Below are 23,813 nucleotides of genomic sequence, written 5' to 3'. Positions count from 1 at the left end.
AATTATAACATTGAATAACAGTGTTTTAAACATACTCCAAAATTTATCAAATAAAGACATAATGCACTTTTTCATCCATCGAGAAGGCAAAGTTTCAAAATCAGCTACCTTTAGATACAGAGACAAATACTTAGGAATGAGAATTCCCTGAGGAAAGGCAATGAGACACCTGCAACCAAAAATACCACAGAAAACGATCGAGGATGTTCTCATAAACCTATACTGGCCAGAAGAAAAAAAACATTAGATATTAACAAAATGGTCTTCGTCTTACCATTTGCAGCCACCAATCACAAATTCATCAGAACAAATGAACTAGATTGCAAAGATGAGAAATTCTTAATCACCCACGTGAACTTTTCATTCCCCATTGAAAACAACTCCTCACAAGTGTCTCACAACAAAAGTACCAAAGCTTGAAAACGACCAACGAAAACCCCTAATATATAACCTGAGTGGCACGAACCACTCGCTAGTCTTCCTCGTTTATTTGCTTATGAGCTTCGGCCCATTTACTATTCCCGGCCCAATTCAGCATAAAGTTTTGTGGTGGGTTTGGAAATAAGTTAAAAAGGAAGGGCCGAAGGGGTACCAGAAGTTAATATAAGATAACTCAAATCTGTTCCAGAAACATCTTTTAGCCAAAGCAACCTTAATTATAACATTGAATAACAGTGTTTTAAACATACTCTAAAATTTATCAAATAAAGACATAATGCACTTTTTCATCCATCGAGAAGGCAAAGTTTCAAAATCAGCTACCTTTAGATACGGAGACAAATACTTAGGAATGAGAATTCCCTGAGGAAAGGCAATGAGACACCTGCAACCAAAAATACCACAGAAAACGATCGAGGATGTTCTCATAAACCTATACTGGTCAGAAGAAAAAAACATTAGATATTAACAAAATGGTCTTCGTCTTACCATTTGCAGCCACCAATCACAAATTCATCAGAACAAATGAACTAGATTGCAAAGATGAGAAATTCTTAATCACCCACGTGAACTTTTCATTCCCCATTGAAAACAACTCCTCACAAGTGTCTCACAACCAAAAGTACCAAAGCTTAAAAACGACCAACGAAAACCCCTAATATATAACCTGAGTGGCACGAACCACTCGCTAGTCTTCCTCGCTTATTTGCTTATGAGCTTCGGCCCATTTACTATTCCCGGCCCAATTCAGCATAAAGTTTTGTGGTGGGTTTGGAAATAAGTTAAAAAGGAAGGGCCGAAGGGGTACCAGAAGTTAATATAAGATAACTCAAATCTGTTCCAGAAACATCTTTTAGCCAAAGCAACCTTAATTATAACATTGAATAACAGTGTTTTAAACATACTCCAAAATTTATCAAATAAATACATAATGCACTTTTTCATCCATCCAGAAGGCAAAGTTTCAAAATCAGCTACCTTTAGATACAGAGACAAATACTTAGGAATGAGAATTCCCTGAGGAAAGGCAATGAGACACCTGCAACCAAAAATACCAGAGAAAACGATCAAGGATGTTCTCATAACCCTATACTGGCCAGAAGGAAAAAACATTAGATACTAACAAAATGGTCTTCGTCTTACCATTTGCAGCCACCAATCACAAATTCATCAGAACAAATAAACCTAGATTGCAAAGATGAGAAATTCTTAATCACCCACGTGAACTTTTCATTCCCCATTGAAAACAACTCCTCACAAGTGTCTCACAAACAAAAGTACCAAAGCTTGAAAACGACCAACGAAAATCTCTAATATATAACCTGAGTGGCACGAATCACTCGCTAGTCTTCCTAACTTATTTGCTTATGAGCTTCGGCCCATTTACTATTCTCTGCCCAATTCAGCATAAAGTTTTGTGGTGGGTTTGGAAATAAGTTAAAAAGGAAGGGCCGAAGGGGTACCAGAAGTTAATATAAGATAACTCAAATCTGTTCCAGAAACATCTTTTAGCCAAAGCAACCCTAATTATAACATTGAATAACAGTGTTTTAAACATACTCCAAAATTTATCAAATAAAGACATAATGCACTTTTTCATCCATCGAGAAGACAAAGTTTCAAAATCAGCTACCTTTAGATACAGAGACAAATACTTAGGAATGAGAATTCCCTGAGGAAAGGCAATGAGACACCTGCAACCAAAAATACCACAGAAAACGATCAAGGATGTTCTCATAACCCTATACTGGCCAGAAGGAAAAAACATTAGATACTAACAAAATGGTCTTCGTCTTACCATTTGCAGCCACCAATCACAAATTCATCAGAACAAATAAACCTAGATTGCAAAGATGAGAAATTCTTAATCACCCACGTGAACTTTTCATTCCCCATTGAAAACAACTCCTCACAAGTGTCTCACAAACAAAAGTACCAAAGCTTGAAAACGACCAACGAAAATCTCTAATATATAACCTGAGTGGCACGAATCACTCGCTAGTCTTCCTAACTTATTTGCTTATGAGCTTCGGCCCATTTACTATTCTCGGCCCAATTCAGCATAAAGTTTTGTGGTGGGTTTGGAAATAAGTTAAAAAGGAAGGGCCGAAGGGGTACCAGAAGTTAATATAAGATAACTCAAATCTGTTCCAGAAACATCTTTTAGCCAAAGCAACCCTAATTATAACATTGAATAACAGTGTTTTAAACATACTCAAAAATTTATCAAATAAAGACATAATGCACTTTTTCATCCATCGAGAAGACAAAGTTTCAAAATCAGCTACCTTTAGATACAGAGACAAAAACTTAGGAATGAGAATTCCCTGAGGAAAGGCAATGAGACACCTGCAACCAAAAATACCACAGAAAACGATCGAGGATGTTCTCATAAACCTATACTGGCCAGAAGAAAAAAACATTAGATACTAACAAAATGGTCTTCGTCTTACCATTTGCAGCCACCAATCACAAATTCATCAGAACAAATAAACCTAGATTGCAAAGATGAGAAATTCTTAATCACCCACGTGAACTTTTCATTCCCCATTGAAAACAACTCCTCACAAGTGTCTCACAAACAAAAGTACCAAAGCTTGAAAACGACCAACGAAAATCTCTAATATATAACCTGAGTGGCACGAATCACTCGCTAGTCTTCCTAACTTATTTGCTTATGAGCTTCGGCCCATTTACTATTCTCTGCCCAATTCAGCATAAAGTTTTGTGGTGGGTTTGGAAATAAGTTAAAAAGGAAGGGCCGAAGGGGTACCAGAAGTTAATATAAGATAACTCAAATCTGTTCCAGAAACATCTTTTAGCCAAAGCAACCCTAATTATAACATTGAATAACAGTGTTTTAAACATACTCCAAAATTTATCAAATAAAGACATAATGCACTTTTTCATCCATCGAGAAGACAAAGTTTCAAAATCAGCTACCTTTAGATGCAGAGACAAAAACTTAGGAATGAGAATTCCCTGAGGAAAGGCAATGAGACACCTGCAACCAAAAATACCACAGAAAACGATCGAGGATGTTCTCATAAACCTATACTGGCCAGAAGAAAAAAACATTAGATATTAACAAAATGGTCTTCGTCTTACCATTTGCAGCCACCAATCACAAATTCATCAGAACAAATGAACCTAGATTGCAAAGATGAGAAATTCTTAATCACCCACGTGAACTTTTCATTCCCCATTGAAAACAACTCCTCACAAGTGTCTCACAACCAAAAGTACCAAAGCTTGAAAACAACCAACGAAAACCCCTAATATATAATTTGAGTGGCACGAATCACTCGCTAGTCTTCCTCACTTATTTGCTTATGAGCTTTGGCCCATTTACTATTCCCGGCCCAATTCAGCATAAAGTTTTATGGTGGGTTTGGAAATAAGTTAAAAACGAAGGGCCGAAGGGGTACCAGAAGTTAATATAAGATAACTCAAATCTGTTCCAGAAACATCTTTTAGCCAAAGCAACCTTAATTATAACATTGAATAACAGTGTTTTAAACATACTCTAAAATTTATCAAATAAATACATAATGCACTTTTTCATCCATCGAGAAGGCAAAGTTTCAAAATCAGCTACCTTTAGATACAGAGACAAATACTTAGGAATGAGAATTCCCTGAGGAAAGGCAATGAGACACCTGCAACCAAAAATACCACAGAAAATGATCAAGGATGTTCTCATAACCCTATACTGGCCAGAAGGAAAAAACATTAGATACTAACAAAATGGTCTTCGTCTTACCATTTGCAGCCACCAATCACAAATTCATCAGAACAAATAAACCTAGATTGCAAAGATGAGAAATTCTTAATCACCCACGTGAACTTTTCATTCCCCATTGAAAACAACTCCTCACAAGTGTCTCACAAACAAAAGTACCAAAGCTTGAAAACGACCAACGAAAATCTCTAATATATAACCTGAGTGGCACGAATCACTCGCTAGTCTTCCTAACTTATTTGCTTATGAGCTTCGGCCCATTTACTATTCTCTGCCCAATTCAGCATAAAGTTTTGTGGTGGGTTTGGAAATAAGTTAAAAAGGAAGGGCCGAAGGGGTACCAGAAGTTAATATAAGATAACTCAAATCTGTTCCAGAAACATCTTTTAGCCAAAGCAACCCTAATTATAACATTGAATAACAGTGTTTTAAACATACTCCAAAATTTATCAAATAAAGACATAATGCACTTTTTCATCCATCGAGAAGACAAAGTTTCAAAATCAGCTACCTTTAGATACAGAGACAAATACTTAGGAATGAGAATTCCCTGAGGAAAGGCAATGAGACACCTGCAACCAAAAATACCACAGAAAACGATCAAGGATGTTCTCATAACCCTATACTGGCCAGAAGGAAAAAACATTAGATACTAACAAAATCGTCTTCGTCTTACCATTTGCAGCCACCAATCACAAATTCATCAGAACAAATAAACCTAGATTGCAAAGATGAGAAATTCTTAATCACCCACGTGAACTTTTCATTCCCCATTGAAAACAACTCCTCACAAGTGTCTCACAAACAAAAGTACCAAAGCTTGAAAACGACCAACGAAAATCTCTAATATATAACCTGAGTGGCACGAATCACTCGCTAGTCTTCCTAACTTATTTGCTTATGAGCTTCGGCCCATTTACTATTCTCGGCCCAATTCAGCATAAAGTTTTGTGGTGGGTTTGGAAATAAGTTAAAAAGGAAGGGCCGAAGGGGTACCAGAAGTTAATATAAGATAACTCAAATCTGTTCCAGAAACATCTTTTAGCCAAAGCAACCCTAATTATAACATTGAATAACAGTGTTTTAAACATACTCCAAAATTTATCAAATAAAGACATAATGCACTTTTTCATCCATCGAGAAGACAAAGTTTCAAAATCAGCTACCTTTAGATACAGAGACAAAAACTTAGGAATGAGAATTCCCTGAGGAAAGGCAATGAGACACCTGCAACCAAAAATACCACAGAAAACGATCGAGGATGTTCTCATAAACCTATACTGGCCAGAAGAAAAAAACATTAGATACTAACAAAATGGTCTTCGTCTTACCATTTGCAGCCACCAATCACAAATTCATCAGAACAAATAAACCTAGATTGCAAAGATGAGAAATTCTTAATCACCCACGTGAACTTTTCATTCCCCATTGAAAACAACTCCTCACAAGTGTCTCACAAACAAAAGTACCAAAGCTTGAAAACGACCAACGAAAATCTCTAATATATAACCTGAGTGGCACGAATCACTCGCTAGTCTTCCTAACTTATTTGCTTATGAGCTTCGGCCCATTTACTATTCTCTGCCCAATTCAGCATAAAGTTTTGTGGTGGGTTTGGAAATAAGTTAAAAAGGAAGGGTCGAAGGGGTACCAGAAGTTAATATAAGATAACTCAAATCTGTTCCAGAAACATCTTTTAGCCAAAGCAACCCTAATTATAACATTGAATAACAGTGTTTTAAACATACTCCAAAATTTATCAAATAAAGACATAATGCACTTTTTCATCCATCGAGAAGACAAAGTTTCAAAATCAGCTACCTTTAGATGCAGAGACAAAAACTTAGGAATGAGAATTCCCTGAGGAAAGGCAATGAGACACCTGCAACCAAAAATACCACAGAAAATGATCGAGGATGTTCTCATAAACCTATACTGGCCAGAAGAAAAAAACATTAGATATTAACAAAATGGTCTTCGTCTTACCATTTGCAGCCACCAATCACAAATTCATCAGAACAAATGAACCTAGATTGCAAAGATGAGAAATTCTTAATCACCCACATGAACTTTTCATTCCCCATTGAAAACAACTCCTCACAAGTGTCTCACAACCAAAAGTACCAAAGCTTGAAAACAACCAACGAAAACCCCTAATATATAATTTGAGTGGCACGAATCACTCGCTAGTCTTCCTCACTTATTTGCTTATGAGCTTTGGCCCATTTACTATTCCCGGCCCAATTCAGCATAAAGTTTTATGGTGGGTTTGGAAATAAGTTAAAAACGAAGGGCCGAAGGGGTACCAGAAGTTAATATAAGATAACTCAAATCTGTTCCAGAAACATCTTTTAGCCAAAGCAACCTTAATTATAACATTGAATAACAGTGTTTTAAACATACTCTAAAATTTATCAAATAAATACATAATGCACTTTTTCATCCATCCAGAAGGCAAAGTTTCAAAATCAGCTACCTTTAGATACAGAGACAAATACTTAGGAATGAGAATTCCCTGAGGAAAGGCAATGAGACACCTGCAACCAAAAATACCACAGAAAATGATCAAGGATGTTCTCATAACCCTATACTGGCCAGAAGGAAAAAACATTAGATACTAACAAAATGGTCTTCGTCTTACCATTTGCAGCCACCAATCACAAATTCATCAGAACAAATAAACCTAGATTGCAAAGATGAGAAATTCTTAATCCCCCACGTGAACTTTTCATTCCCCATTGAAAACAACTCCTCACAAGTGTCTCACAAACAAAAGTACCAAAGCTTGAAAACGACCAACGAAAACATCTAATATATAACATGAGTGGCACGAATCACTCGCTAGTCTTCCTCACTTATTTGCTTATGAGCTTTGGCCCATTTACTATTCCCGGCCCAATTCAGCATAAAGTTTTGTGGTGGGTTTGGAAATAAGTTAAAAAGGAAGGGCCGAAGGGGTACCAAAAGTTAATATAAGATAACTCAAATCTGTTCCAGAAACATCTTTTAGCCAAAGCAACCTTAATTATAACATTGAATAACAGTGTTTTAAACATACTCCAAAATTTATCAAATAAAGACATAATGCACTTTTTCAACCATCGAGAAGGCAAAGTTTCAAAATCAGCTACCTTTAGATACAGAGACAAATACTTAGGAATGAGAATTCCCTGAGGAAAGGCAATGAGACACCTGCAACCAAAAATACCACAGAAAACGATCGAGGATGTTCTCATAAACCTATACTGGCCAGAAGAAAAAAAACATTAGATATTAACAAAATGGTCTTCGTCTTACCATTTGCAGCCACCAATCACAAATTCATCAGAACAAATGAACTAGATTGCAAAGATGAGAAATTCTTAATCACCCACGTGAACTTTTCATTCCCCATTGAAAACAACTCCTCACAAGTGTCTCACAACCAAAAGTACCAAAGCTTGAAAACGACCAATGAAAACCCCTAATATATAACTTGAGTGGCACGAACCACTCGCTAGTCTTCCTCGCTTATTTGCTTATGAGCTTCGGCCCATTTACTATTCTCGGCCCAATTCAGCATAAAGTTTTGTGGTGGGTTTGGAAATAAGTTAAAAAGGAAGGGCCGAAGGGGTACCAGAAGTTAATATAAGATAACTCAAATCTGTTCCAGAAACATCTTTTAGCCAAAGCAACCTTAATTATAACATTGAATAACAGTGTTTTAAACATACTCTAAAATTTATCAAATAAATACATAATGCACTTTTTCATCCATCCAGAAGGCAAAGTTTCAAAATCAGCTACCTTTAGATACAGAGACAAATACTTAGGAATGAGAATTCCCTGAGGAAAGGCAATGAGACACCTGCAACCAAAAATACCACAGAAAACGATCAAGGATGTTCTCATAACCCTATACTGGCCAGAAGGAAAAAACATTAGATACTAACAAAATGGTCTTCGTCTTACCATTTGCAGCCACCAATCACAAATTCATCAGAACAAATAAACCTAGATTGCAAAGATGAGAAATTCTTAATCACCCACGTGAACTTTTCATTCCCCATTGAAAACAACTCCTCACAAGTGTCTCACAAACAAAAGTACCAAAGCTTGAAAACGACCAACGAAAATCTCTAATATATAACCTGAGTGGCACGAATCACTCGCTAGTCTTCCTAACTTATTTGCTTATGAGCTTCGGCCCATTTACTATTCTCTGCCCAATTCAGCATAAAGTTTTGTGGTGGGTTTGGAAATAAGTTAAAAAGGAAGGGCCGAAGGGGTACCAGAAGTTAATATAAGATAACTCAAATCTGTTCCAGAAACATCTTTTAGCCAAAGCAACCCTAATTATAACATTGAATAACAGTGTTTTAAACATACTCCAAAATTTATCAAATAAAGACATAATGCACTTTTTCATCCATCGAGAAGACAAAGTTTCAAAATCAGCTACCTTTAGATACAGAGACAAAAACTTAGGAATGAGAATTCCCTGAGGAAAGGCAATGAGACACCTGCAACCAAAAATACCACAGAAAACGATCGAGGATGTTCTCATAAACCTATACTGGCCAGAAGAAAAAAACATTAGATATTAACAAAAATGTCTTCGTCTTACCATTTGCAGCCACCAATCACAAATTCATCAGAACAAATGAACCTAGATTGCAAAGATGAGAAATTCTTAATCACCCACGTGAACTTTTCATTCCCCATTGAAAACAACTCCTCACAAGTGTCTCACAACCAAAAGTACCAAAGCTTGAAAACAACCAACGAAAACCCCTAATATATAATTTGAGTGGCACGAATCACTCGCTAGTCTTCCTCACTTATTTGCTTATGAGCTTTGGCCCATTTACTATTCTCGGCCCAATTCAGCATAAAGTTTTATGGTTGGTTTGGAAATAAGTTAAAAACGAAGGGCCGAAGGGGTACCAGAAGTTAATATAAGATAACTCAAATCTGTTCCAGAAACATCTTTTAGCCAAAGCAACCTTAATTATAACATTGAATAACAGTGTTTTAAACATACTCTAAAATTTATCAAATAAATACATAATGCACTTTTTCATCCATCGAGAAGGCAAAGTTTCAAAATCAGCTACCTTTAGATACAGAGACAAATACTTAGGAATGAGAATTCCCTGAGGAAAGGCAATGAGACACCTGCAACCAAAAATACCACTGAAAATGATCAAGGATGTTCTCATAACCCTATACTGGCCAGAAGGAAAAAACATTAGATACTAACAAAATGGTCTTCGTCTTACCATTTGCAGCCACCAATCACAAATTCATCAGAACAAATAAACCTAGATTGCAAAGATGAGAAATTCTTAATCCCCCACGTGAACTTTTCATTCCCCATTGAAAACAACTCCTCACAAGTGTCTCACAAACAAAAGTACCAAAGCTTGAAAACGACCAACGAAAACATCTAATATATAACATGAGTGGCACGAATCACTCGCTAGTCTTCCTCACTTATTTGCTTATGAGCTTTGGCCCATTTACTATTCCCGGCCCAATTCAGCATAAAGTTTTGTGGTGGGTTTGGAAATAAGTTAAAAAGGAAGGGCCGAAGGGGTACCAAAAGTTGATATAAGATAACTCAAATCTGTTCCAGAAACATCTTTTAGCCAAAGCAACCTTAATTATAACATTGAATAACAGTGTTTTAAACATACTCCAAAATTTATCAAATGAAGACATAATGCACTTTTTCATCCATCGAGAAGGCAAAGTTTCAAAATCAGCTACCTTTAGATACAGAGACAAATACTTAGGAATGAGAATTCCCTGAGGAAAGGCAATGAGACACCTGCAACCAAAAATACCACAGAAAACGATCGAGGATGTTCTCATAAACCTATACTGGCCAGAAGAAAAAAAACATTAGATATTAACAAAATGGTCTTCGTCTTACCATTTGCAGCCACCAATCACAAATTCATCAGAACAAATGAACTAGATTGCAAAGATGAGAAATTCTTAATCACCCACGTGAACTTTTCATTCCCCATTGAAAACAACTCCTCACAAGTGTCTCACAACAAAAGTACCAAAGCTTGAAAACGACCAACGAAAACCCCTAATATATAACCTGAGTGGCACGAACCACTCGCTAGTCTTCCTCGTTTATTTGCTTATGAGCTTCGGCCCATTTACTATTCCCGCCCAATTCAGCATAAAGTTTTGTGGTGGGTTTGGAAATAAGTTAAAAAGGAAGGGCCGAAGGGGTACCAGAAGTTAATATAAGATAACTCAAATCTGTTCCAGAAACATCTTTTAGCCAAAGCAACCTTAATTATAACATTGAATAACAGTGTTTTAAACATACTCTAAAATTTATCAAATAAATACATAATGCACTTTTTCATCCATCCAGAAGGCAAAGTTTCAAAATCAGCTACCTTTAGATACAGAGACAAATACTTAGGAATGAGAATTCCCTGAGGAAAGGCAATGAGACACCTGCAACCAAAAATACCACAGAAAACGATCAAGCATGTTCTCATAACCCTATACTGGCCAGAAGGAAAAAACATTAGATACTAACAAAATGGTCTTCGTCTTACCATTTGCAGCCACCAATCACAAATTCATCAGAACAAATAAACCTAGATTGCAAAGATGAGAAATTCTTAATCACCCACGTGAACTTTTCATTCCCCATTGAAAACAACTCCTCACAAGTGTCTCACAAACAAAAGTACCAAAGCTTGAAAACGACCAACGAAAATCTCTAATATATAACCTGAGTGGCACGAATCACTCGCTAGTCTTCCTAACTTATTTGCTTATGAGTTTCGGCCCATTTACTATTCTCGGCCCAATTCAGCATAAAGTTTTGTGGTGGGTTTGGAAATAAGTTAAAAAGGAAGGGCCGAAGGGGTACCAGAAGTTAATATAAGATAACTCAAATCTGTTCCAGAAACATCTTTTAGCCAAAGCAACCCTAATTATAACATTGAATAACAGTGTTTTAAACATACTCCAAAATTTATCAAATAAAGACATAATGCACTTTTTCATCCATCGAGAAGACAAAGTTTCAAATCAGCTACCTTTAGATACAGAGACAAAAACTTAGGAATGAGAATTCCCTGAGGAAAGGCAATGAGACACCTGCAACCAAAAATACCACAGAAAACGATCGAGGATGTTCTCATAAACCTATACTGGCCAGAAGAAAAAAACATTAGATATTAACAAAATGGTCTTCGTCTTACCATTTGCAGCCACCAATCACAAATTCATCAGAACAAATTAACCTAGATTGCAAAGATGAGAAATTCTTAATCACCCACGTGAACTTTTCATTCCCCATTGAAAACAACTCCTCACAAGTGTCTCACAACCAAAAGTACCAAAGCTTGAAAACAACCAACGAAAACCCCTAATATATAATTTGAGTGGCACGAATCACTCGCTAGTCTTCCTCACTTATTTGCTTATGAGCTTTGGCCCATTTACTATTCTCGGCCCAATTCAGCATAAAGTTTTATGGTGGGTTTGGAAATAAGTTAAAAACGAAGGGCCGAAGGGGTACCAGAAGTTAATATAAGATAACTCAAATCTGTTCCAGAAACATCTTTCAGCCAAAGCAACCTTAATTATAACATTGAATAACAGTGTTTTAAACATACTCTAAAATTTATCAAATAAATCCATAATGCACTTTTTCATCCATCCAGAAGGCAAAGTTTCAAAATCAGCTACCTTTAGATACAGAGACAAATACTTAGGAATGAGAATTCCCTGAGGAAAGGAAATGAGACACCTGCAACCAAAAATACCACAGAAAACGATCGAGGATGTTCTCATAAACCTATACTGGCCAGAAGAAAAGAAAACATTAGATATTAACAAAATGGTCTTCGTCTTACCATTTGCAGCCACCAATCACAAATTCATCAGAACAAATGAACTAGATTGCAAAGATGAGAAATTCTTAATCACCCACGTGAACTTTTCATTCCCCATTGAAAACAACTCCTCACAAGTGTCTCACAACCAAAAGTACCAAAGCTTGAAAACGACCAACGAAAACCCCTAATATATAACCTGAGTGGCACGAACCACTCGCTAGTCTTCCTCGCTTATTTGCTTATGAGCTTCGGCCCATTTACTATTCCCGGCCCAATTCAGCATAAAGTTTTGTGGTGGGTTTGGAAATAAGTTAAAAAGGAAGGGCCGAAGGGGTACCAGAAGTTAATATAAGATAACTCAAATCTGTTCCAGAAACATCTTTTAGCCAAAGCAACCTTAATTATAACATTGAATAACAGTGTTTTAAACATACTCTAAAATTTATCAAATAAATACATAATGCACTTTTTCATCCATCCAGAAGGCAAAGTTTCAAAATCAGCTACCTTTAGATACAGAGACAAATACTTAGGAATGAGAATTCCCTGAGGAAAGGCAATGAGACACCTGCAACCAAAAATACCACAGAAAACGATCGAGGATGTTCTTATAAACCTATACTGGCCAGAAGAAAAAAACATTAGATATTAACAAAATGGTCTTCGTCTTACCATTTGCAGCCACCAATCACAAATTCATCAGAACAAATGAACCTAGATTGCAAAGATGAGAAATTCTTAATCACCCACGTGAACTTTTCATTCCCCATTGAAAACAACTCCTCACAAGTGTCTCACAACCAAAAGTACCAAAGCTTGAAAACAACCAACGAAAACCCTTAATAACTATTCCCGGCCCAATTCAGCATAAAGTTTTATGGTGGGTTTGGAAATAAGTTAAAAAGGAAGGGCCGAAGGGGTACCAGAAGTTAATATAAGATAACTCAAATCTGTTCCAGAAACATCTTTTAGCCAAAGCAACCCTAATTATAACATTGAATAACAGTGTTTTAAACATACTCTAAAATTTATCAAATAAAGACATAATGCACTTTTTCATCCATCCAGAAGGCAAAGTTTCAAAATCAGCTACCTTTAGATACAGAGACAAATACTTAGGAATGAGAATTCCCTGAGGAAAGGCAATGAGACACCTGCAACCAAAAATACCACAGAAAACGATCGAGGATGTTCTCATAAACCTGTACTGGCCAGAAGTAAAAAACATTTGATACTAACAAAATGGTCTTCGTCTTACCATTTGCAGCCACCAATCACAAATTCATCAGAACAAATAAACCTAGATTGCAAAGATGAGAAATTCTTAATCACCCACGTGAACTTTTCATTCCCCATTGAAAACAACTCCTCACAAGTGTCTCACAAACAAAAGTACCAAAGCTTGAAAACGACCAACGAAAACCTCTAATATATAACCTGAGTGGCACGAATCACTCGCTAGTCTTCCTCACTTATTTGCTTTTGAGCTTCGGCCCATTTACTATTCTCGGCCCAATTCAGCATAAAGTTTTGTGGTGGGTTTGGAAATAAGTTAAAAAGGAAGGGCCGAAGGGGTACCAGAAGTTAATATAAGATAACTCAAATCTGTTCCAGAAACATCTTTTAGCCAAAGCAAACCCTAATTATAACATTGAATAACAATGTTAACTTCAAAGCTTGCTTTCAAAATACATCAAATCAATACAATAAAACTTGTATGTGTTTCACCAGAGCATGACACATCAGTTTTAACATTCAAGTTGGTCTTGACACACCAATTAAAATCAGTGTTCAAGAAAGCGGTCTAGACGGCCGTCTAGGCGCTAGGCGCTCAGCAGACGCCTAGATGACCGCGTAAACCGATTAAAATTATATAAATTTTATTTTAATATTTATTTTTGATTTTTAAATTACATATATTTAAATTATTATGTTTTATATCTGTACACGTAATTATAAACATTTATATGTTGTTAATATAACTTAAATAAATGTATTTTTCTTACTTTTATTTATAATTTATAATTTTTTATTTTTATAACATATTTTTTGACATAATTATATATATATATATATAATATTTTATGTTGTAAACGCCTAAACCGCCTAAAAACCGTATAGGTCCCGACTAAACGTTCTAGGTGCTAGGCGCTAGGTCACTGCCCAGATACCGCCTAACGCTTTCTTGAACACTGATTAAAATCAATAGCCAATAACATATTTGAATTAATATAGCTAAAATTTCTACACCAATTAAAAAATTAGGTTTGGTAAAGGAAAAAAAACATGGTCACTACAGAAAAAAGGCCATTGGGCCATTATTGTAGTAAAAACCCATATATGTAAATGAGTTTGTTTAGTGTAAGAGTTAGGTTAAGACAAGACAAGTATAAATATGTTGATGTTCCAAAGCATCGTAAATCGAAAACAAGAAAACGTAAATATTACTTTACTATATGATTTCATAAAAATAATAACAAAAAATGCAGCAACAAAAAAGAGCAACAAGAAAAACATATATTAACAACAAACGGAAAAATCTATATTAAAAATGCAACTTTAATTTCATTGGAAGATACTTTAGTTTTTCAAATATACATCTAATTTTTTTGGTTTAATGAAAACTGAACATTTTGGATTAACTATATTAACATCCAAAATATTCACTATTGTTTTAGTAAGAGAAGAATCTAATTTTCAAGTCAAAGAAACAAAAACTTATTTCTTAACATAACAAAATTTAAAATATATGTAAAAACTAAATTTATGAAATTAAAATATCAAGTATCATATGAAAATAAAAATAATACGAAAAATACAAATAACCATTGAATTATCAAAAACTTATGAAACTTGGTTTCAAAAAACATATATATTACATCGTGAAATCAGAAAACTTGATAGCTCACAAAAATATTTTGTTATGATATGATGATTCATATAAACACTAGTGCTGAAAGTGTGGAAACCGCTTTGAAATTAGCAAGAAAATGGGGTCATGAAAAGAAATCTATTCTCAAAGATGAAGTACAGACTTTTAGAGTTCTTTCTTTTTAAGAATTTTTATTCACATTAACATATTACAAATTTGGAAAACTATTGTTAGAGGCTATAATCGTCACTTATTGTGGCTGCTTTTATGTCGTAAACAATATAATGGATTCGATTTCTATTTTATATATTACTGGTTTGAACTTAGTTGTGGTTGTTTTCGTGTGTTTCTTGCGTCTGGTTGTTTCTTAGATCTATTTTCTTGAACAAAAACCATGTGTTATATAGTTTCTTCTGAACTTCCATTAATATAATCAAAGGTTTGTGTAGAAAATTGCTCTGTATTAATACCTAAGCGAAAGTGGCTTTGTTGAAGAGGAAATAGAAAGATGATTAGTAGCACATGCATCTAAACACCAAGAAGGATCTTTAGCCTTTAACCACCATCGTTTTCCATGTATATATAGGATTTACAGCTGAATCCATATGATTTTCCTTGTTAAAGTGGGAAATCCATATGATTTTCTTGTTACAGCTGAATCCACGTTGTATATGGATTCCATGTATATATAGTACATGCACATGCATAATCCATATGATTTTCGGCAAAAGCCCGAAGAAATAGATAGAAGAAAAGCAATGTTTGTGTAGCCTAATTTGGTCGTCGGTAAAATCAGAAAATTGATGAATAAAGTACAGAAAAGGTATTGGCGTATTGATAAAAGATGCTGTTATATTTATTGAATGAGAAAAAGAGATAAGTTATGTGAAATTATGGAGACAAAGGTTGAAGTGACTAAACCTAAAGTACTCGAAGAATATTGTAGACATCAAAGAGTAATCTCTTTCAGTTTGTGAATTGTGAGTGGAAAACAAATTAAGAACTAAAGATGAAATCCCTTGACTTAAAAGTAAAACTAGGTGATACCCGTGCTATAACACAGGATGATACATGTTGTAATTAGTTTATGTATATTTCGAATGCATAAAACATTTTGGTTTATATGTTTTTATAATTTTGAAAATTTAAATTGTGTTGAGTAGTATATTTAGTTTAATTACATGGTAAATGTTAAAACATATTTAGATAAGTATGTTGTTTAGACATCGTTAATTATATGCACGGTAACAAATATACAATGATCGTTTTGTAATTTTTAAGCGATAGCGGTATTCTTAAAAATGTTAAATTCAAATATCAGATTTTAATTTGGCTTTAGTTTGGACTATTGCACGTATATAACCTACACGTAACTATTTTAGAATGGTAAAGACATCTCATCCCATCCTGTCTTGTCCTGTTCCATCATGTTTCATCTCGTCCCTACCCGTAAAAATTTTTATGTCCCATAACTGTTATCTTTTAAATAATTAACTATTAGACAATTTTTATTATATAAAAAATTTGGGTAAGAACATAACTAAATTTTGTGTTTTTCTCACATTTTTTTACATTTAATTTATTTCCTTCTGCAATATAAGATTTGTTCATAGTAAATAAATTAAGAAGCTACTTATTAATATTCAATTTTGCATAAATATATAATAATACAATATAGTCAACCAATTGTAGTTATTGAATTTTAGAGTTTTAAATACTTATTTTAGGGTAATTACTATTTAGAAATAAAAATATAAATTGATTTTTTTTTGCTTCTTTTTTTAAATGATTTTTTTATAATTTTTCTTATACAACAAATGTAATCCATGAAATAGTTTATTTTCATAAATATATATTATTTTTGTTTATGATTACAAAATATTATAGTTACATAAGATCTTTTTAAAGATATTTCTTGCATATCTTGTGTTTTAGAGAGTATTTACAAATAAGTTGATTTTAGATATATTTTATATATCCATTAAAATAAATTTGAATTGATTTTTATTAATTTCACATATTTTATATATTATTTAAATTTATATTATTAAGGCTATCATGAATATTTTACTATTTTAAAGTACCTTTTAAGTTTATTTTAAATTGTTTTTCAAAATTAAACAAAATTTATTTATTTTTGCTAGAACTGTGAGAAAAAAAAATATGCACATATATTAACTGTAATTTTCTTTGCTTGTTTTTTCGTTTTTTCCTAAAATATTTATAAAGAATTAGTAAGTTTAGATTTGATTCTGATGTATATGTTTTCCTTAATTAAATCTTCTAACCGATTCATATTTAGGTAATATTATAGTTGATTTAATACATAATAAAAATATTTGAAGAGAAAATTGGATCAACTAATCGGGTAATAAATGACCTGCGCGAGATCCAACTTAATTTAAATGGTTAGAAAATTTTAATGTCATGATATACTAATGTATTAATAATTATTGATTACTAACAATTTTATTTAAAAATTACCAAAACAAAGTTGAGAAAGTTATGATCCAAAAGTTTGGTCCATGAGTACTCCTGTTTTAATAGTATAGATTAAAAATATATTCAAAAACTAAAATTTTTAAACTAAAAGCTTATGTATCATATAATGATGTAAATAATAATAACCAAAAAAAGAAATTACCATTGAAATTATTTAAAAATTATAAAAATTATTTCAAATAACATATATTAAATTATGAAATCAAAAACAAAAATATAAGAAAAAACTGACAAGATTAGTAATAAAAATAACAATATTAGCAATGATCATTGTCATAAACTATATTAATAAATAATTTTTTTTATTACAAATAGCATTGTTCCTTTAAAATATAGTAGTGTTCAATAACACCCCCTAAAATTATAAATTGAACATTGAAAAAAAGTACACTTACATAGGAGCTTCTTAACCTTTGCCGGTGACAATCCGTTTACAGAGTCCAGAAAGAGGATAACTAACAAAATCCTAGTCCTAGCCTAGCGAAATCCTCTTAACCAAGAGATTAGCTCTTTATACAAAATATAGTAGTTTCCAATAGACATAAGTTTCTCTAGTCTCATGTCAATTTTGAAACCTAGACTTATAACACCTGGCAGAACCTAAGTCATCAGACAACATCATCCAACGTTAGAGGAGGAGCTCTGGCGGCAGCCAACACCTTTGTCTTCTCTTTCTCAAGCAGAGCTTCTATGTCTGAGCACATCTGCTTGGAAACCTTCAGTTCCTCTTTCTCTTTCTCGAGGAGAGATTCCATGTCTGAGCACTTCTGCCTAGAGACCTTGAGCTCTTCCTCTAATTGTTGCATCCGAGTCTTGCCAAACTGCTCTTCAATCTTTTTTACCTTTACTTCCTCCAGTTTACGCTCCAGCCAGTCCACCTTAAACCCCGAATGTATCAGGTACGTGAGTGCTTGCTCTGCTTGGCCAAGGTCATCAATGGAAAGGTCTTGCAGTGACTGGCACAACGTCTTGATTAGGCTGAGGAGGACGTTTATGCATGATGTCCTCAGATCTTGGTTCTTTGCTCGGAACTCTAGTGCCATGTCTGGGTGTTTTTCGAATATACGTTTCACAGATTCCGCCTGCAGTTGTATGTATACATATCCATAAACAGAATGCTTCAAAAAAGATTGTGAATTCTTTTTGAACAAGTTACCTGTGAAGGAAGAACTTGAAAACCATTGACATCTACTGATGATGAAGAATGACTAGACACCGCACCACCACCATCACCATTTAGCCTTATCCTTTTCAGAGGTTGGTTTAACTCTTGAGAAACATCTAATTTCCCAATAACTTGAAGAACTTCTATTTCCACAACAATCTTGACTTCGTCGTTCACAAGTTCGGTAAGAGAAATAACATCTAAAATACCACGGACGGGGAACTTTTGATCAAAGCATCGTTCTGTTTCTGTAGAACTCAAAAGATCAAAACAAAAACAAAAACAAAAAAACGTAAATAGAAATTCACAAAAGAAAAAAAAAACGAACTTTTCTTCTTGTCCAAAGCCTTATAGAAACTCACCTCGTCGTTGGGAGAGTTTATCAGAAATTTGATTAACAACAGTTAGGCTAAATCTTGCGTGTCTTTTCCATCCACGAGGCAAAGTTTCAAAACCAGCTACCTTTAGATACAGAGACAAATAATTATGAGTGAGAATTCCCTGAGGAAAGGTCATAAGACACCTGCAACCAAAAATACCATAGAAAACGATCGAGGATGTTCTCATAAACCTATACTAGCTAGAAGGAAAAAAAAAAAAAAAACTTAAGATATTAACAAAGTTGTCTTCTTCTTACCATTTGCAACCACCAATCACAAATTCATCAGAGTAAATGCCCTTATTAGATTGCAAAGATGATAAATTCTTAATCACCCAAGTGAACTTTTCACTCCCCATTGAAAAACCCCTCACAAGAGTCTCACAACCAAAGTACCAAAGCTTGAAAGACGACCAACGGAACCCTGGTCTTGAGTGAGTTTAGAGTTGGGAAAAGAACCATTTCATACTCGTACACACCCGAAAAGTGTGAATTCCTTCCTTTACAAACAACAAGTGCTAATTTAAACATGTACTCCAATACATTACAAATTTTATACTTGTACTCACCAAATTGAGCTAATTGCTAAGTTCACGTTAACGGATTTAAGTCAACCGTTAGAGATGATGACTCAGAATCCACGTGTTTATTGACTTGGCATCGCAATTGCAAAACGGCGTCGTTTTGGTTCATTTTATTTACAAAAAAAATGTTAAAAATCCTCACACTCCTATGGGTCAAACCATCAAACTCACATTTTTTTAGAGTAGGACTTAACCATTTCATCCCACAACATTACTCGATATTATGATACAAGTTTATGTTTATAAACCTATTTATTGTGGCATCGAAATCGAAAAAAATATGGGAAATCCACAATCCTGTGGGTCGAACCCGCGATCGCAGACTATTTAAGGGTAGGACGTAACCAGTTGATCCTACAATAATACTCAGTATTAACCTACAATTTTATCCTTATAAACCTCAAAACATTCTTATTCCAAATTAAATGAAATGCAAACGGTTGACTTAAATCCGTTAACGTGGACTGTGAAATTGGCTCAATTTTGTGAGTATAGGTATGAAATTTCAAATGTCTAAGGGTACATGTCTAAATTAGCACTCCTTTATTGTAAAGGAAGGAATTCGGGGTGTGTACGGGTATGAAATAGCCCTTTTTCCGTTTAGGGTTACAACAGGCACTTGTGTCTGTGGTCTGTCGCCTGGGCTTTTTCACTTATGGATTATGGGCCTTCGGCCCAACAAACCATTTGGCCCATTTTGACATAATTTTTGGAGTTGGTTTAGAAATAGTTAATAAAAAGGTAGGGGTAAAAAGGTAATAAGAACTCAAATCTGTTCGAGGAACATCAACCCTAATAAGAAGAAGAACTAGAAGAAGAAGGGTTTCGTGTTCTTCACAAAGTAAAGTTATTTGAAAGATGGCGGAGCACTTAGCTTCTATATTCGGAACGGAGAAGGATCGAGTGAATTGTCCTTTCTACTTCAAAATCGGCGCTTGCCGTCACGGTGATCGATGCTCGCGTCTCCACACCAAGCCTAGCATCAGCCCTACGCTTCTCCTTTCGAACATGTATCAGCGCCCCGATATGATCACTCCTGGTGTTGATGTCTATGGTAACCCCATCGAACCGCGTAAGATGTATCAGCGCCCCGATATGATCACTCTTTTTTTCTTTTCTCCAGGAGATTGAATTTTGGGATTAATTGATGCAATTTAAGGTTATTAGGGGATTTTGAATATATTCTTGAAGTATGCTTTGAGTTTTTGTTAGCGATCTTGTTGTATTCACTTGCAATTCTGGTGAATGATTTTGGATGAGTAAATTTGATTCACGTTATCTGCTTTTGATTCAGTATGTTATTGTGATTTTGCAGGAATTTTACGAGGATCTGTTTGAGGAGCTGAACAAATATGGTGAGATTGAGAGTCTGAACATCTGTGACAATATCTCTGACCACTTGGTAAGTTTGTGTTTGAGATACTACCAAAGCATTCTCTCATTTGTTTCTTTCCTTGACGTGAATGATAATTGTATATCAATCTTCTTGTGTACGTTGGTAATGTGTATGTGCAGTTTCGAGAAGAGGAACAAGCAGGAAAAGCGCTTCGCAATCTTCAAGGAAGATTCTATGCAGGTTGTTTACCACTTCATTCTTTTATCTATCTTGTGTTTCAGAAGTTTACTTGATTTTTTCAGGCTTGTACGTTAGTCTTACTTTACTGAAATATTTGGAAACGCAGGTCGTCCGATCATTGTTGACTTCTCCCCTGTCACCGACTTCCGTGAAGCTACTTGTCGACAGTACGAGGAAGAGACTTGCAAACGTGGTGGATACTGCAACTTTATGCACCTGAAAAGCATTAGCAGTGGATGGAGGAGGCAGTTATATGGAAGATACAAAAACAGGCATAGCCACAGCAGAAGTAGGAGTCCTTACAGGCATCGTAGTCATGAAGATCGCTCTCATGAAAGGCATAGCCACAGTAGAAGGCATGAGGTTGATGATGATAGTGAAAGCCGTAGCAGGAGCAGAAGATACAGGAGCAAGAGTCCTCGCCATAGAAGAGGACGGAGGAGTAGGAGCAGAAGTAGAAGTCCTGGTGGAAGGAGACAGAGGAGTCCTGTTAGGGAAGGGAGTGAGGAAAGACGAGCCAGGATTGAGCAATGGAACAGGGAGAAAGGAGAGCAGGAAATTGCAAATAACAGGGCAAATGATAATTGCAGCGATGGGTACATGAAGAAGGACGATTATCATCAGGAGCCGTCCTTTCAACAGGAAGGCTATTGATACCACCAATTATATCTGGTCAGTTCAAATTTTCTTTCCCATATGTCTCGTCAATCCTTAGAGGTAGATTCAGTTAGGTATTCAACAAAAATGTAGCTCACAGCCCATTTTCCGCTGTGCAGGTTTGTGCAGGGTCAGAAACTGTGATTAAAATTATATAGTTTGCTTAGTTTCAATTGATTGGTTTAGTGCTGACAACTTTTTCTGTGCAAGTCATGCATGTTGGTAGTCGTAGTAGTCCTTGCATATGCTTCTTTGTTTGCCCTGCAATGATGTGAACCACCCTAAATTTATGTTTCGCTCTTGCGAAACCATTCTCAGTTTTCCTGTTTGTTTTCATCAAATCAACTATCTTAGTGCTGCAAGTTTCTGATACGCTCATTTCTGTATTTACAAAGAAAGAAGTTTTCTGAGCTAGTCCGTTTTTCCCCTTTGTTTTTGTGGGTTCGTCATACTTCACTAATAATCATTGTGTTCATGCTTAGTTTGGGTATGAATTTGAAACCTTGTTTGTTACTCATAGTCATAGTCTTGTATCATTGTGTGTGTGTTTGCGTTGTTTGGGTGCATATAGAATTTTGTTTGTTACAGTCAGGGCAATATGACAAGTGCAAGTTGGGAATTAAGCGAATACAACCATATCTCTCTGTACCGGTTCTGGTCATCTTATCTCCAACTCTTATTTTTTGTCCCATTTCTCTGGCTTTGCTTTTGTGTGCTTACGATTTGTGAAGATTTTTGCAGGTTCAGGTTTGGCCTTGTAGGAATGATAGGTGCGAAAAGGTTTGTTAACTATCTGCGGAATTTGTTTTACAGGTTCTAATGGTGGCTTGAAGATTTGTGTTTGAAAAGATTTGCAGATTCTAGGACTCTTGGATTCATGGTGGCTTGAAGATTTATTTTCCGTTTGTGTTTTGAATTTTCAGACTTAGTTCTTCTTGGCTTTGTATGGATATTATTTTATACTTTTGGATTTGGAAGTTTAGTGTGATTTGTCTAAATGGATCTTACGGTTTGGTTAAGGTGATTTCAACTCGATTTGTTTGGTTCTGTTTAACAATGGATTGTGAATCCATAAACCAGTCTCTTCATTTTACCCATTAACTAACAAACAAGATAATTACTAAATATAGTAGTGAATAGTTTACTGCCAATTCGTGGATGTCATGTTGCACATTAATTTCTTAATGATAGATTTTAGGTGAACAACCCCATTAGGAGATGATCTCTGTTATGTGGAACTTGTCAAGAAACTAGTCCATCTTCCTACCAAGAAAAAAAGACTAGGTCCATCTATGGGAGGAGGAAAGAGAGAGAGTGAAGGGATGTGACCATGAACCACCGAGCAACTATGTAGAGAAGAGGGAAGATGTTGTAAAACTGACTAATGAAACGCAAATAACACCATTCAAAAATATATATGAATTCAAAAATTGCTATGTTCAAAATCCAACATGATGGAAATGATAAAGGTCAACATTGACAATGCATCCTCCAACATTAATTAGTATGTGTCTCTGTGTAGTACTTGAACTTCTTTGAGAGACACTGATTATGGATATGAGAGGTTCTCTTACAGACATTTGCTCTAACCAGCTGAGCTACATGTGAACCACTTTCATTTTAAACCTAACTGATACTAGCTACCGTTAATGAGTCTGTTCATTTATTTCAAAATTTATAATTTGAGTCTGAGCTGTAATAAATTGTAACTTTTTAACAAAAATAAATAACGCCCCAAAATAACTTATTCAAAGAAATAAATAACGCCCCAAAGTTTAAAACTAACTAAAATAACAAAAGATTTGACTTTGAATTTAATAAATTTTCAATCTGTTACCTAAAAAGGTAAGATTACTTTTCATTTTTTAGACTTTAGAATTTGGTTCTTATTTTGTTGACAAAACAACTTTGAAGTGTTTGAATACAAATACATATATAGTCCCCTATGCACGTCTTTTGTTATCTTTCAGGTTATCCATCAAATGATCAAAAAAACCCGTACATCAGTTTCATATCATGTCCCAGTTGCATGCTAA

The 23,813-nt window shown here is 34.9% G+C and overlaps 2 protein-coding genes across 12 annotated transcripts; one reads left to right on the top strand and one right to left on the bottom strand.

Annotated features, from left to right (window-relative positions):
• Window positions 1-18,024: 18,024 nt before the first annotated feature.
• LOC104790725 (MATH domain and coiled-coil domain-containing protein At3g44800) lies at window positions 18,025-19,319 on the bottom strand. Its single transcript, XM_019246702.1, has 4 exons — window positions 19,219-19,319; window positions 18,944-19,104; window positions 18,573-18,829; window positions 18,025-18,498 (listed from the first exon to the last, which is right to left on the bottom strand). The coding sequence occupies exons 1-4, from the start codon at window positions 19,317-19,319 to the stop codon at window positions 18,025-18,027; spliced, it is 993 nt and encodes a 330-aa protein (XP_019102247.1).
• Window positions 19,320-20,306: 987 nt separating this feature from the next.
• On the top strand, window positions 20,307-22,775 carry LOC104790724 (splicing factor U2af small subunit A). Of its 11 annotated transcripts, none has more exons than XM_087452957.1 (5): window positions 20,307-20,598; window positions 20,860-20,946; window positions 21,060-21,120; window positions 21,227-21,792; window positions 21,897-22,775. In XM_087452957.1, the coding sequence occupies exons 1-4, from the start codon at window positions 20,590-20,592 to the stop codon at window positions 21,772-21,774; spliced, it is 705 nt and encodes a 234-aa protein (XP_087309083.1). In that variant the 5' UTR covers window positions 20,307-20,589; the 3' UTR covers window positions 21,775-21,792; window positions 21,897-22,775. The 11 variants fall into 11 exon arrangements, with proteins under 11 accessions (XP_087309083.1, XP_087309082.1, XP_087309079.1 ...); XM_087452951.1 differs by having other exon boundaries at window positions 20,313-20,616; XM_087452958.1 differs by having other exon boundaries at window positions 20,333-20,598; window positions 22,591-22,775.
• The last annotated feature ends 1,038 nt before the right edge of the window (window positions 22,776-23,813 follow it).

The sequence above is a fragment of the Camelina sativa genome, chromosome 6 (genome assembly GCF_030686135.1).
Source record: "Camelina sativa cultivar CO46 ecotype springtype chromosome 6, ASM3068613v1".
In the NCBI taxonomy this organism is placed as follows: domain Eukaryota; kingdom Viridiplantae; phylum Streptophyta; class Magnoliopsida; order Brassicales; family Brassicaceae; genus Camelina; species Camelina sativa.
Note: the sequence above shows the minus strand (reverse complement) of the source record. Positions and strands in the feature narration are given on the sequence as shown.